The sequence below is a fragment of the Nannobrachium achirus genome, assembly GCF_963921795.1.
Source record: "Nannobrachium achirus genome assembly, chromosome: 7".
NCBI classification, from domain to species: domain Eukaryota; kingdom Metazoa; phylum Chordata; class Actinopteri; order Myctophiformes; family Myctophidae; genus Nannobrachium; species Nannobrachium achirus.
Genome location: NC_137816.1, coordinates 45,265,732 through 45,281,807, shown reverse-complemented (window position 1 = coordinate 45,281,807; position 16,076 = coordinate 45,265,732). Strand labels below are relative to the sequence as shown.

The 16,076-nt window shown below is 41.4% G+C and overlaps 2 protein-coding genes across 2 annotated transcripts in view; one reads left to right on the top strand and one right to left on the bottom strand.

Moving 5' to 3' along the window:
* Positions 1-5,902, top strand: part of fbn1 (fibrillin 1) — a 125,768-nt gene extending 119,866 nt beyond the window's left edge. Inside the window, exons 62-66 of the mRNA XM_080730725.1 lie at positions 1,235-1,363; positions 1,890-2,009; positions 2,706-2,937; positions 3,294-3,486; positions 4,084-5,902. Coding sequence (XP_080586851.1) covers positions 1,235-1,363; positions 1,890-2,009; positions 2,706-2,937; positions 3,294-3,486; positions 4,084-4,467 — 1,058 coding nt within the window. The 3' untranslated portion in view covers positions 4,468-5,902. The remainder of the gene's footprint in view (positions 1-1,234; positions 1,364-1,889; positions 2,010-2,705; positions 2,938-3,293; positions 3,487-4,083) is intronic.
* A 2,314-nt stretch (positions 5,903-8,216) lies between these two features.
* Positions 8,217-13,389, bottom strand: dut (deoxyuridine triphosphatase). The gene is made up of 7 exons (XM_080729503.1): positions 13,216-13,389; positions 12,424-12,583; positions 11,583-11,674; positions 11,058-11,102; positions 10,869-10,943; positions 8,908-8,978; positions 8,217-8,764 (listed from the first exon to the last, which is right to left on the bottom strand). The coding sequence occupies exons 1-7, from the start codon at positions 13,322-13,324 to the stop codon at positions 8,705-8,707; spliced, it is 612 nt and encodes a 203-aa protein (XP_080585629.1). The 5' UTR covers positions 13,325-13,389; the 3' UTR covers positions 8,217-8,704.
* Positions 13,390-16,076: the final 2,687 nt, after the last annotated feature.

Below are 16,076 nucleotides of genomic sequence, written 5' to 3'. Positions count from 1 at the left end.
GATCGCCATGGCTACCGCAAGCTTTTATTCCACACTAGAAGGCAACTCCCATGACCTCATATCGAACCAGTGGAGAGGAATGCTTTGCCTGGCTTGTAGAGTGATACTAGGTGGATGGATGGCAGATTGCATTCCAGAGGCTTCTCTGTGGGATAAAAGGTTCCCAACAGTTGACCTGGAGGTCACTCATTCAGATGCCTAGGAGTCACATGTGCAGAGACATTTCTTGGGAGAACTAAAACACCTTATTGTTCCATACTTTAACAACTACTGTTTGTGTACCAAAAAGGAAACTTAAAGACATTGTTCCGTGACCCCCCCCCCCCCCCCCCCCTCCCCCCACAACATAATCATCAGATATTATGATTATACTTGGAAGAAGATCTTTTGCAAAAAAGTGTACAGGAAGAGTTAAAATGATGTTTTTATGTGGCCACACCCACCTGTTCATTATGCCTGGTTGTCAGGTGGATGGTGACCCTGCTTAAGTTAGCCACGCCCACAGTGTTGTTGTATGGTTAAAAAGGGGAGGGGATGATTTTATGATGACATTAAATCAGTGTATTTCAATGTTGGGCCTTTTATTCCATGACTTTATTCCTTCCATCTTCCATCTTTCTGAATAAACTTTATTTTGCCGTGCTACTCCTCCCATAGTTTTGGTGGCACGCACTTGGGCAATATAATATTCATCGGGACTCATCAGGGTGCTAAGAGATACGTTATATATATATATATATATATATATATATATATATCGTTTAATTTATATAAATTTGGACACTGCTCCTACACATTTTGCCAACAACTCCAGTGCTGTTTTGGGAATCTCATACTGTAGATACACGAAAGAAGAAGAAGACTAGTAATACTGTTCCTACGAAACCGTGTGGGCTCGCATGTAACACCATGTATGGGCACAAAGATCTACCCTTTGGCTGCACCTCATTGGCTAAGGGCCCTGCCTTTGTACTGTCGAGGAGAACTTGACTGATAGATAAATAATGAAGATAACATACGTGTGTTCGCTTTTAGCGAGCCTACAATTAGTTCAGTGGTTCTTAAAGTGGATTCCAGGGACTCTGTGGGTTGCTTTAGAGGGGTCTAAATTGACCAATACAAGTCTGTAACTCTGACAGTGCACAAATGGAACCAAATGAACCCGTGTCGGAGTCAAGGGGAGACCTTGAAACAATCGGATGGCTAAAAGCAGCATTTCTTCCTCTCTTTGTAGACAATAATGAGTGTGCTACTGACCCCAACCTCTGTGGCTCCAACGGTGTCTGCCAGAACAGTCCAGGAAGTTTCAACTGTGACTGCCAGCGAGGATTCTCAATGGACCCTAATGGACAGAGCTGTGAAGGTCAGTAGCCCACTGCTATCATGCCCCACTCCCAGTGGGGTAAAGTAACTAAACATGTACAATTATTTAAGTACTGTACTTAAGTACAATTTTGAGGTATTTGTACTTTACTTGAGTATTTCCAATTTGCTGTACTTTTACTTCTACTCCACCACATCTCAGATCCAAATGTTGTACTTTTGCTCCACAACAATTATTTGAAAACTTTAGTTATTTTGCTGACATTAGCCCTATTTTATACCTTGGCTATTTGAAAATAGCCTATCTGCAAGCTTGTAGATCTGCTATTCTCAAACATTTTGTACTTTTAGTTTTGGTACTTTAAGTACATTTTGATACCAATACTTTAGTACTTTCACTCAAGTACATTTTTAATTCCAGACTTTTTACTTGTAACAGGGTATTTCTACATTGCAGTATTGATACTTTAACTTAAGTAAGAAATTTCAGTACTGTTTCCACCACTGCCCACTCCCCATAACACGAATAGGAATAGTAACTAATGTGTGTACTGTTCCTTTGACAGATACGGACGAGTGTGATGGCAGCCACAGATGCCAACATGGCTGCCAGAACCTGGTAGGAGGTTACCGGTGCAGCTGCCCACAAGGATACCTGCAGCACTACCAGTGGAACCAGTGTGTGGGTGAGTGCTACTACTCACTTTCTCTCTTTGTCACTAATATAAAACATTCTCCTCTAGAAGTTCAGTTATTTCCCACCTCCAGGGGATTCCAATGGGGCTCCCAGCAAAACTATTAATAGTTAAAGTTCACCATGATTATGTTTGCAAGTACAATTATAGAACATACAAGAATATCTGACCAAACATCTCCAAAAAGCACAAAATGATCTGATAACACAAACCCATAAGACAAATATGGGTAAATTCTCCTTCTACAACACTGCCACTCGGGTGTGGAATTCCTTGACTACCTCCCTTAAAACATGTAGCTCGCTGGCATCCTTTAAAACTGCCCTGAAAACACACCTTTCAGGAGGCCAGAGAAGGAGGTAGTTATCACTTCTCCCATAGACAGGCGAGAAGTGAGCTAAGAATTATATTAGATAAAATCGTATCAAATGCGGATCAGTGTACAAATATTTAAAATTGGGCAAATTAAAAAGGGTGAGAATCATTGCTCTGTTACGTGCTGTCAAACAGAAATACTCCTCACTATGCTTACGGAAATACAGTAGGCCTATTGATAGCCTTTTGGAAGCACAGCCAAAGTTCTGCCTCATGTTTATGACATTTACTCTGGCGTTTCCCAGTATTGTATCTGCTCCCCTGGCTGGGATGTCTGTTTGTTTACTTCCCTTTTGACCTCCTCTGTTCCAGATGAGAATGAGTGTCAAAACAGCCAGATTTGTGGGGGTGCGTCGTGCCATAACACTCTGGGGAGCTTCCGCTGCCTTTGCCCCACTGGCTTCAACTATGAGCAGGGCGGTCAGGGCTGCTCAGACGTTAATGAGTGTTCTTCGAGTTCGAACCCTTGCAACTACGGCTGCTCAAACACGGACGGGGGATACCTGTGTGGATGCCCACCTGGATACTTCCGTGCAGGACAAGGGTATGCGAGTGAGCCTGTCCACACTGTAAAATAGTCAGTGATGATAATGGACAAACTAACACCGAATCCCAAAGGGGAAATTCAAGCACCACATTAGCCAAGATTATACAATAAATGCAATAAGAATAAACAATTGATATAGTTATCATCTGGACTAGTCTGTCTAATTGACCCGCTAGCGGCCCCTAGAGGCTGTAAACCCAAGCTGACCAAAGTGATTTGAATTAACATTGACATCCCTAGAGATCCGTGCCCTCACTAGCAATGATATAAAGTGTACAATGTATATCAGTCTTCATGTACATTCATCAAACGGTGCTAAATACATAGTTATGATGGCTATATCTATGTTTCAGTCACTGCGTCACTGGTATGGGCTTTTCTGGTCCTGGCTCGAGTATTGGAGAAGGAGATGACTCGTTGACCGATGACAACTCTCTGTCACCTGAAGCCTGCTACGAGTGCAAGATCAATGGCTACCCTAAGAAGGGACGTAAGCGTCGAAGCACCAACTCAACACTTGAGGGAGAACCTCTAGGAGATGCACAGGTAATACTCATTACCAGCTTGTATGTACACCAGGGGTCTTCAACAGGGCATCCGGGACCCCTAGGGGGTCCTCAAAGTTACTACAGGGGGTCCTCCAAATCTCCAATCCTTTTTATATTAACAACCTGAACCCTAGTGTCCATATTCTAATAACTGTAGCCAAAAATAGCAATCTACAAGCTCACAACGCCTCGCAGCAACGCCTCGCAGCAACGCCTCGCAGCGCTGTGAGTTTGTAGATCGGCTATTTTCGGCAAAGAGGCTTGGTGTAAAGGGGAAAACATCAGAGCAGACTAAGTACAGAGTGAAAGGTCAAGGTTATTACGTATTGACGGTTCAAGTGGTTAAATATCTGAAAACACAAATTGAGATGAATCCAAAATACACTGATGATCGTGCTGTCAAACAATGAAACTATATGGAATCTATAGAAAGGTTGTGGGGGTCCCTGCTTCATCTCTCTCTCAATTAAGGGGTCCTTGGCCTGAAAACGTTGAAGACGCCTGATGTACACAGTAAAATCCTCATTGTTGAATTTGATAGGTACCTGCTTAGATCAAGTGTGACCTCTCTCAAACCATTGTGTCTCTGTGGCAGGCTGAGCAGGAGGTGATCAGCCTGGCCAGTGTTGACATCGAGGACACCTTGCAGATCCACCTGAACGTCAGCGATCTGAGCAGCCGCGACCGCATCCTGGAGCTCACCCCGGCCCTGTCCACCCTCAACGACCACGTGCGCTACACCATCGACTTTGGCAACGACGACGGCTACTTCAAGATCAACCAGAGAGAGGGCGTGAGCTACCTGCACATGGCTAAGAAGAAAGCCCTGCCCCCTGGGGCCTACTTCCTACAGATCAGCAGCATGCCCCTCTACAGGAAACAGGAGCTGGCTGAGCTAGAGGACAGACATGATAAAGACTACCTCACGGGACAGCTTGGAGACGTACTGAAGATGAGGGTGCAGCTCATCCTGCATTAACCACCACAGGACTGAGACAGGCGGATGTCGCCCACAGCCACTGATCCAAGGTCGGGCTCCAATTCCCCTCGACGCCGCGTCCAAGTCAATGGGATTTGGAGAGGAATCTTTGAATCTGGGTCATTGGCTCGGGACAACTTCTACCCGCTCTAGTAGAGAGGAGCTCGCCGCCAAAGAGACAACGGGGGGAATGGGAGGACTGTATCATTTGATTCCCAAAGATGATTCTACATATCATAGATACAATCTCTCATGGCTTTTTGTTTTGTTTTGTTTAAAAATGCCAGCTGAACAGTTGGCAGTAAGAAAGAGTCGACGGTCATTATGACAAACATATTGCCCTAACAACAACTTCAGCTGTGTGTAGAGTGCTCTGTGCTAAGTGGGAGGATTGTGAGAGTAGGTGTTGAATTTGTATGATGATATGTGGAGTCAGGCACCACTTTGTAGGGCACATGGACTGCAGAAGGTTTCCAATGCCGAGGTTTGACCACTCTGCGTAGGTAGAGAAAAAGGGGTGAGTCCTAATAGTCTTAAGTGGCTTCCTTTCCTCTCCCCATACACTAAATGACGACTTAACCAAGATATCCACTGGACATCAGTTATTAATGTTCAATCATCGCAGTGAATATGAAGAAAGGTAGCAGGAAATGGACAGGAAAAGAGAGGAACTCACTTTCACTATTAAGACGTAGACATATCTAAGCTTGAATGACTCCTTCAGCGTATTTAAACCATGCTTTTCCATCTTTGATACTGACTAGAATTATTCATATTTACTGGTGCTAGCAACACAACCACATAGACTTCTGAATGCACTGTACTACTCAAGAAAAGAAATAACACTCAGTAGTCAAAAAAGAAGAAAAAAAATGCAATCCCGTCAGCCAATCTTTTAAAGATTTCATTTGTCTTTGCAACCAAAACAAAAAAGTTTGCTTCATAGCCTGTCTGCTCTCCTTTATACTACATGTAAATTAAGTGTGTTTATACTGTAATAATCAATGCCACTTTTAATCTATGAAGCATTTGTAAAACTAGAGGAAGCCCCTTGAATTGGAGGGGTTTGTAATGGTGCTTATAATGACCAACTACTTTCCTTTGTAAACTGTGTATACACACACACACACACACACACACACACACACACACACACACACACACACACACACACACACACACACACACACACACACACACACACACACACACACACACGCACACACACACAACGCACACACATTGTGATGATGCCGAAACTGGGCCTTCATGATTATGCACTGAGGCCGTCATGGCCACACATTCTCTCGCACGTCCAATCAGTGCAGCATCGCCATGGACCAACCGTAAAAACAGCCAGTCTGTGTTCTCTGTTCACATCAGTGAGGGTTTAGTTGTAAATTCACAATAAAAAACATATTTTGGTGTAAATGTATTCACTGCTGTACTTTCGCTTAACTTTGGTCCATATACTTTTACCATTCTGGTGGCAAACAGTGATGTAGTTTTTTGTTTTGTTGCACTATTTAAGATGCAAGTCAAGTGCATCATCATGATCCATCCCATTGCCTTTTAGTTTGTAAAATCGACTATACCAGCGGATTTCAACACTTTTCATATCAATGTCCATTATTTATTCAGCATGTGAGCCACGGACCACCATTTGATGAGATTTAGCCTCTCCCAAAACATGTCCACATTTCCATGCTGTACTGATGTGATTACAGGCAAAACGTTGATCAAAATAACAATTCCTCCACATTCTCTAATTGTGTAGACTTCTTGTAAATTAAGTAATGCAAATGTTTAACTATCATTTAACTCTTTGGAGCGTAAAATGAAACCATATGGACCTGTACGGTCTCTCAAGAGTTAAAGATCTATAAGGGTCCATTTGGTTAACGACTCTTCATCATTTATCTGGGGACCACCTGTAACACCCTCAAGGACCACACTATACTATTAAAAAGGTAGTGTAAGTGATATGTTTAGGTGAAAACAAAGTTTGTTAAAATTATTCTGATAGTGATCATTGCTATAATGTTCAGTCACAGGGTTCTCCCATCTCTTGAATAAACTAAACAATTGTTTGGATGGATTGCTAATTTCAGCCAATCAGGAGTACACACTCATTAGCTTAAAACATGAGTATTAAAATTCCGATTGAGTCCATTATCTTCTTTTTGTCTCATCGCTTCCACTTGTTTATTTTGTATCCTGTACGAGTCCTATTCTGATCGGATGAAATTGGAATCCCGACCTGAAATGTATTTATTTTTGTTTACTAAAGAGTTTGAAACGTTATCTAATAAAACACTATAGCTATGATTGCAGATATATCAGAATATACTAGTAAGACACCTCAGGGTGACATGCGAATTCTTGGCCATCTGGCCAGTGATGTATATGGGACCAGTTACTCATATATGGAGACCCCTGCATGATAGTCAACAATGTTATGTCAGACAATGCCCATATTTGGTAATGTCCATATATATATATGGGCATGTTTTACTTTTGACATAACATTATTGTTGTGCCCATACTGTATATGGACATTTTATTTATTTTATCCGTTATATCCTTTATATATATACATATACATATATGGACTTAATATTAACATTTTCGGCCTGGGATTGATCACATCAGAAATCTCCATATGAGCATAAAATAGATTTTGTTTCTGGGAATGACCATATGGACTTTCTATTTTATTTTATCCTTTATTAAAAATAATGTATCCATATACAGTACATACAATATATTTTATGCATATACATGGAGATCTGAACCAGCCACATAGATATGGGACATGCCTTTGCCACCTGGCCAGTGACAGACAGACGGACATAACATCAGGGATCTTAATATATGGGCATGAAAGGGATACCCATATATGGACTGTCACTGTGATATCACCTATGATGTCACAGTGACAGTATGAATATCCAGGGTTAGATTTTTGATGAAGTGATGTCAAGTGACATCACTTCCTGTACTGAAAGACCAAAGACGGACAGACAAGCTACGACATTTCTCATGGTATACTGCGGCCTTTGGTCGCAATAACTATGAAATCTCCATACTCCACATTTAAAAACAACTGTGTTTATTATAATACAGGCTGTGAGATCACACTAGAGTTGACAACCAGAAATAATACTGTGTACATAGACTACATACTGAACACATGCCAAGGCTGAAAAGTCACAATCCTTGTCCAACAATGCCCCCTGGTGGAAATGCAGGCTTCACAATTTGGAAAAGAAAGCAGTTCAATAATAACCAGACAGTATTGGCCAGTGGTTCTCAACCGGTGGGTCGGGTCCCCAAATTATTTGGGGGGGGGGGGGGGGGGGGGGGCAGATGATTAACTTAATGTGCAACATTGTTTTCTCACTCAAGAGTAAACAAACCAACATAAAGTTTAAGTCTATAGAGGGTATCTGCACATTTCTAAAGTGACAATTTGTAAAGACCCTTTTAATACCTCTAAAATAAAATAAATAACATTGGCCAAATTGTCAAATATTAGAGGCAGAAATTGTGAAAATAGACGATCTAACACAATAGAACCGTGTTAAACAAAATGTAATGCCTCATACAACTTCAAGTGCTCGTCAGGCTGGGGGGTCCCCAGTTCAAATATGATTATTTTGGGGATCACAGTCTGAAAAGGTTGAGAACCACTGGTATACTGTAGGCCAGTCTCGAATTAACAAAATGAGTAACATTAATAATAAAGGAATCGTAAATGAAAAATATGTTTATTTGTACAACAGCTATGTAACATTTGAAACCATAGTTATGCCCTGTATGAGCCACACAGATTTAACATGCAAGTCAAGCACATCATAATCCATCCCAATGTCTCTCAACTGATAAGACTACAATTACACCAACTCTATACTTACAATTAAACCAACTGAGTTCATAATACAGGCAGTGAGATGAGATCACACCAGACTAGACACCAACATACTCAAGACTGCAACAATGCAATTTTTGTACTACAATGTCGCCTGGTGGAAAAGCATGGAGGGTTCACGATTTGCTTCTAGTATGTATGGACTTCAGACAAGGAAGCAGTTTACCAAACAGTGTAGTCTTGAATTAACAAAATCTAAGTGGCAAGTTCTGGCAACAATGACAGTTCAAACAGGAATTGTACATGGGGGGAAAAAAACAACAACATTTATTTGTACAACATCAACGTTAAGTAACATTTGAAAACTCATTTACGGACTCCAGTAGAGCCAAAACCCCCAGCTCCACGCTCCGTCTCATCCAAGGTCTGAAACAGAAATACAACCATTGCACCATGAGATCTCCATTGCATGAGAATTACATTGATGAAAAATAGACAGAAAACTGCAGAATGGAAGTAACCTTAACAATGATCAATGGCAGATTGGGGACAGATTGCAGTAGGCCTACCTCTAACTCCACAAGCTCTGGGTAGCAGATCTTCTCACATACTAGCTGAGCCACTCTGTCACCTTTTTTCACTGGTAGACACAAAAATAGACAGAGGCAACACACACACCGATCATGTCCATGTTGAGATGTAAGTGATAAATGTAACAGTACAACATGGGATGAGAAGTATATACAAATAGCTTTTGGACAATAATTTCAATACATCATGAAATGTTTTGAGGTGTAGTGACTACAATAACTCAATAAGCCACCAGTCAGTATACAGTACATTGTGAAAAGCCTACTGCCATGTTCTTTTCCTACGCCAACCTTTCTAAATAGGAATATTATATGACTGGACTAAAAAAGGCTCAAACATATAAGACATGACATTTCAGAGCATATCATGCTCTGAATTTTCAGTCTAGTCTCAAATAATCACACTCCTTCCATGGACATACAAAAGAGGCAGGTGAATTTAACAGCTTTTACTCTCTAGTCAATGATGGTCATACTAGTATCGAGAACATGAACACAACATTCAAAGTGACAGGCGACAGAAAAGAACATGGCAGCCGCGTCCATAGAGTGCAATGCGCCCTGCTATATTCGATTCCTCAGCATTATACAGTACACAAGGAAAAGCTTTTGTCACAGATGTTCATTGCGACCGTAGGTCGCACTTTACTATCAAAACCACCACAAAGTGTAAGTAACTCCGTCCGTCCGTCCCTCCCTCCGTCTGTCAGTCTGTCTGTCACACCTCACACGTCACACTTTTCCCCTGCTTATATCTCCGCAACCGTTGCCCCGATCCATGCCAAATTTTGCACACACGTTCCTTGGCTGCCAAACTACAACCTCCAAGGACCCCCGGAGCTCCAGGGACCCCCAGGTCCCTGGGGGACCCCCAGATGTAAAAAATGACCAAATGCGCAAACATGACCAAATGACCACCCCAACGGGGCTGCTCACGGGGAATTCCCGGGGACCACCGACTCCTGGTGCTCCAGAACGGATGCAAAAGTGGTGGCGCCCCCAGTGGAGGACCCCCTACACTGCAGCTCACATAAAATGCCGTAACTCCGGCTAGGAGCGACCGGGACAGCCGGGGCCGGTACCTATTCGTCCGCCTTGCCGGCGCGGAGACCCCACCCCTCATTTCTCACATGGCCCTCTTCTAGCGCCACCATGAGGCCGATTCTTGCAAAACACATTTTTGGACACTGCTCCTACAATTTTCGCCCTAAAATCACGCAAATCGGTACACAGTATGTCTACACTCATCCCATCAACATGAATCTGTCCCATATAGCGCCACCTCCAGGCCGATTTTTAAAAACACATTTTTGGACACTGCTCCTACAGATTTTGCCCTAAAATCACGAAAATCACTACACAGTATGTCTACACTCATGTCATCAACATGGATCAGGAAGATTTTGGCAAAACACATTTTTGCCCTATTTGTGGAGATAAGTGACCTACGGTCGCTTATCTCCCGATTAGGGAGCCTTACTGGTAATACTAGTATACCCTACATGTGAGGAAAAGCTTTTGTCCCTGATGCTCTAGCTTAGGGGTGTTCAACAGGGGGTCCTCAGAGTTACTAGAGGGGGTCCTCCAAATCTTGGTGTGATAGAAACTTTTTTCTCCTTTTTAACCCGAGTGTCCATATTCGGAGAACTTTAGCCAACAATAGCCGATCCGCTATTTTCGGCAAAGAGGTTTCGTGCAGAGAGGAAAAAGAGCAAACTGAGTACAGAGTGAAATGTCAAGTTTATTAAGTATTGGCGGTTCAATTGGTTAAATATCTGAAAACACAAATTGACATGAATCCAAAATACACTGATGATTGTGCTGTCAAACAATGAAACTATATGGAATCTATGAAAAGGTTGTGGGGGTCCCTGCTTCATCTCTCTCTCAACTAAGGGGTCCTTGGCCTGAAAACATTGAAAACCCCTGCTCTAGCTTACCTTCAAAGGTCTCCTTGCTAAAGTTGAAGAGCACAACGCCAACATTCCCTCTGTAGTCCTCATCTACAACTCCAGCTAAAGGGGAAATACACAATAATAATGAAATAAATAAAATAGCACAACACGCTGAAATAAACAATTGATGTGAATCCTACACATTGCAAGTACGAATGTTTAATGTCAACTCACCTCCAACGTCGATGAAGTTCTTTGCAGCCAGCCCAGATCTGGGTGCTGGGAGGGAAATGATAGAAAAACAAATTATTATGGCTCATTTCAAATACTGCTGTAAGCCATTAACAGTCAAACTTAGCAGGCGAGTTTAAACATTTGATTTAATTTATAACCACAAATTGTCACTTAATACATTCAAGGTGGGACAGAATGTGTAATAAAATAATGGTCTCTCCCAAATAATGCAAACAATTTAATGTGGTTAAAAATGAGGATCATTGTATTCACAATAATGTAAATTTAGAGCTAGTGGTCAACTATTAAAAAATAGCAGTGCCGCACTGCAAGCTTGTAGATCTGCTATTTTTTTTTTATCGTGAAAATGTGTGCAAATCTTTCAATGTATATAGCAGACATTTGTAACGCAGTCAAATACATATAATTCTATGGGTCCTTGACATGAAAAGGTTTGAGAACCACTGATATAGAAACATAGGTTTTTATAGACTTTTTAAGGTATTTTTTCAAACAAGCACTCACCCACTCTGCCATAGCACCCTGATGGAACTGCTATCTGGATGTCTGTCTTCACAATGGCCTTGTCCATAGGTCCAATCGAGTAATCATATGCACTATATAGATTGATTTAAAAAGATAAAATATTAGACAAATCAGAAAACAGAACTAGCGACCCAACCTGCATGCTATAGTCACAACAAAGATGTTTGGCTGTGATTACATCAGGTAAATCCATCTAACAGTACATAGTAAATGTTACCAATGGACACAGCACAGTGGTGGAAAGTAACAAGTACATTTACTTAAATACTGTAAATAAGTACAATTTTTAGGTATTTAAGTACTTTACTTTCCAATTCCCAATACCTTTACTTCAACACCACTAATACAGCTCAGAGGCAAATGTTGTACTTTATTGTAAATAGCCCTATCAACAAGCTCACAGTGTGCGTTGTTGTGAGCTTGTTGATCTGCTATTTTCAAAAGATCTTTGTACATTTGAAAACTTGAAATGGGACATTCTGCATAAGGAGTACTTCTACAAGTACATTTTGATGCCAATACTTTTACTCAAGTACATTGTGAATTCCGGACTTTTACTTAGTTGTATTGTGAGTACTTTTTCCACCTCAGGTTTTACACGTATTATGGGGTGGATAGACAGACAGACAGACAGACAGACAGACAGACAGACAGACAGACAGACAGACAGACAGACAGACAATAGAAATGCTATTGTTGCACTCATCTGAGTTGCAGACAGTGGTGTAAAGTAACACTCCGGACCTTTACTTGAGCGTATTTCTAATTCTATATTGCAATATTTTAGTCTTTTCCCACCACTGTTGAATTGTGAACCAACCTGTACAGATCATATCCCGCTGCTTTGGAGGACCCCCTGGTCGGAGTGGTGGCGTGTTCAGAGAGCTTGGCGAACCTCAGGACAGCTGCTTGCACACAGCGTTCTTCTTCAGCACTCGCAGCTTCTATCCTGCTCCTCTTCAGTGGAGACACGTCGACTTCTAGAGAGGGCATGTTTCAATCAATGCTGGGCTGGTGAGTGCAGTGCAATATCTGAATGAATAAACTAGAAGAAGTGGTGCGCTGATGTCTCTCTCTCTTCTTTATGGATGAAGTGAATTTCCCGGGTTAAAAGTTGCGCCAAAGCTATATTGGCTCCTCCTCCGTCCTCCCCGAAATGTTATCATCTCATCTTATTACTTTGCGTGTACATTTCACTGTGTATTTATTTAGCTCTTTGTCCAGTTACACTAGACGAGAATGTTGCCAAATAGACGAATAATTTAACTACTTGTTACAAATAATATTAAGTATTAATTCGGGAAATTATACTTCCATGGCTAGGGTATCTATGGCAACACTTCCGCTTGCCGGTTGGCTCCACGCAGTCCACGGTAGCTCTCGCGAGTTAATATCTTCGTTCGTGACAGATGTACACAACACGTCAGATTGAAATGTATTCTATTATTATTATTGTTTATCTCTCCTCTTCTAAAACTAAGGCCAGTCTAAAACACACATTACGTCTAAATAATACATATTCACGCCTGGTCAGGGTCTCGAGAAGTCACATCATTCTAAACTGTCAACATGTACAATGTCGCTGCTTATGTTAGCTGTTAGCCTGGCTTGCCTTTGCGCTGGGAGAGCATCCGGACATGAAACATCCTTGTTGGTAAATATCTGTGAGCAGCAGCAGCTACAGACCAAGCACTTGGCAACCGCATCAGATTCAGCGCCATTCTGCCTTTCTAACTATAGGTAGTTTAAGATTAATCCTACATCCATGATAAACGCCATACTCATACACACACGTAGGCTACAAAAGCTATAAAAAAACGAAACAAATGTGTTACACCGATATCGGTGACCCAGTGCATTGTGTGACTCCAGGGGGCTCCAGGGTGTACTAAAGTAGAAAGTAATCATCATGCAGTATCTTGTTTCACAGGTTTTCAAATGTATAAAATCATATATTTTTAAAATAGCAATTTGTGAGCTTGTAGATTGGCTATTTTCAAATGGACAAAACTATGGGGCTGCATAATGAAGTGTATGTTTTATGTAGTGGAGTAAAAATACAATATTTTGGATGTGAGATGTATTGGAGTAGAAGTAAAAGTATTGGAAATTGCAAATACTAAAGTAAAGTACAAATAGCCTACCTCAAAATAGTAAAAGTACATTACTAGTAAATGTGACTTTCCACCACTGCCAGAGGGCGCTGTTCGGCTGTTTCGGCAAAGGGTTCATTTGGAGGCGAGCTCCTCTGCAAATTAAACTGACAGTACAACGTGGTAAAGCACAATTATGATGGTTTGTGAATGGGCTACCTCTCTTCTCCTAAGATAATCCTAAGACTTAAGAGATATATTATTTTATTTAGTTATAAAGCTGAATATTCATTACAGAAGTTAAGAGGCACAGTCTACTTTAAATCAGAGGTTCTCAAACGTTTTAATTTCAAGGACCCCATAGCTCTGAGAGTGTACAAATATACAGATCCATCTAAAAAAAGAATACTGTGTAAAAAAGCATTGCAGATGCCATAGAAATCGAAATCATAACTGACTGTGGAAACTTTCCACTGGACTTCAAGCAACTCTGACTTCAGAAGGTTGACATTTCTGTATAAATCCTTGTTTTGAGTGGTCTCGTGTAAAATTGTAATATTTGGAAATATGGACTTTTGATATTCATGAGCTGTATGCTATAAAAATTCAAATTCTTAAACAAAAAAGGCTTGGAATAATTCACTGAATGTGCAATGCATCTAGAATATATGAAAGTTTCAAGAAAATGTACTTTTACACAATGTTTTTTAGATGGATGTATATAGGACCTGTTTTTTGTATTTCTGTCTAGTAATAAAATATTCAATTCAACAATTCAATTTTACATTTGTACACTCTCAGAGTTACAGACCTGTAAAGGGTCCACTTGGAACCCCCTCAAGGAACCCAGAGGTTCTGCTTTAAATAAATATATAGCTAATATAGAGCCTATTTGATTAAACTTAGCAGTAGGTGACAGTTTAGACTAGAGTGTCTTCTTTTTAGGGATTCAGAATATGGTCCCCCTACTGTGTTCTACATTTGACTTCTCCTTTAGTACTCAAGAAAAAAATCACACCCGTGTGAAGTGGAGCTGTGTGTGTGTGTGTGTGTGTGTGTGTGTGTGTGTGTGTGTGTGTGTGTGTGTGTGTGTGTGTGTGTGTGTGTGTGTGTGTGTGTGTGTGTGTGTGTAGATCATGTGTACCGATTTTTGTGACATTTGAAGAAAATATGTAGGAAAAGGAGCAAAAAGCGTGTTTTGGAGAAAATTCAAGATGGCGGAAAATCTATCCTGGCGCAAATGGGCGTGGCCTATATGGGGAGATGCGTCTTGACCCAAGGAATCCAGGGAAAAAATAATTTAAATTTTCCGATCTACGGTTCAAGAGTTACGGGGCAAAACGTAAAGTGGGCCGTTATAGCGCCACCATGAGGCCGAGTGATGTAATTATTTTTCGATTCATTCTTAAAATCATTATGAATCTCCTCTCCGAGGTTTGAAACTGTAGCTCCTATGGTTTACGAGAGAAAAATACTTGAAAGTGATTTCTTGCATTGTCCCATTATAAGTCAATGGGGACAATTAAGCGTCGTTTTTTGCCGATTACGTCGGCATGGTAAGGCGGATCGGAACGAAAGGTAATAGAACACCATTCCCGGCCGAGCCGCACATTTTGATGTATATATTGCACGAGTGGCGTAAATGGTGCGGCACTAGTTACACGCCGAAGTCAGGCTGTGTCAGGCTACATACACACACACAGACAGACACACCCACACAGCCACGTATAGGGAGCTGCACACAGCTCCAAAAATAACATGGTTTCACTCTGTTCTTCTTCACTGCTAGGCTCTTGGGAATCACCTCCTGAAAGCACCAGCAACCTGATCCTCGTCATCCTACTGAGCTAGGTAGGCTACTAGACCAGGGGCGTCACAAGGGGTAGGAACATGGGACTGAGTTACTGGGGCCCTAATAACTTTATCTATTGAAAAATAGCAGATATACAAGCTCACAGCGCGGCACCGAGTAGCGCGCTGCAAGCTTGTAGATCTGCTATTTTTGAAAAGTTGTGAAAATGTGTGAAAATCTTTGAATATATGTATCTTAAGCTAACATTTCTAACTAAAATTTTGCTTCTGGGGGTCCCTGGAACTAAATATTTTGAGATCGGGGTCTGTGGCCAAATACATATCATCTTGGGGGTCCTTGACATAGGTTTCTTGCACACATTTTCACGATTTTTCAATAATAGCAGATATACAAGCTCGCAGCGCGGCACTCGGTGCCACGCTGTGAGCTTGTATATCTGCTATAGTTAACATTCATGGGGGGCCCGCAGTGAATCCTTGTACCCAGGGCCCAGAATTTGGTGTGACACCCCTGTACTAGACCAGTGCTTCTCAAACCTTCCAATTCAAGGTCTCCCCTTAACTCTGT

Bases quoted from the DNA above. Each gene is read 5' to 3' on its own strand.
- dut (XM_080729503.1), bottom strand. From the start codon at position 13,324: ATGGCGCTGAATCTGATGCGGTTGCCAAGTGCTTGGTCTGTAGCTGCT. The intron at 8,979-10,868 runs GTAAGCTAGAGC...TGTGTCTACCAG, and splicing joins TAGCAAGGAGACCTTTGAAG to TGAAAAAAGGTGACAGAGTG. The intron at 8,765-8,907 runs GTAGGCCTACTG...TTTCTGTTTCAG, and splicing joins CAGAGCTTGTGGAGTTAGAG to ACCTTGGATGAGACGGAGCG.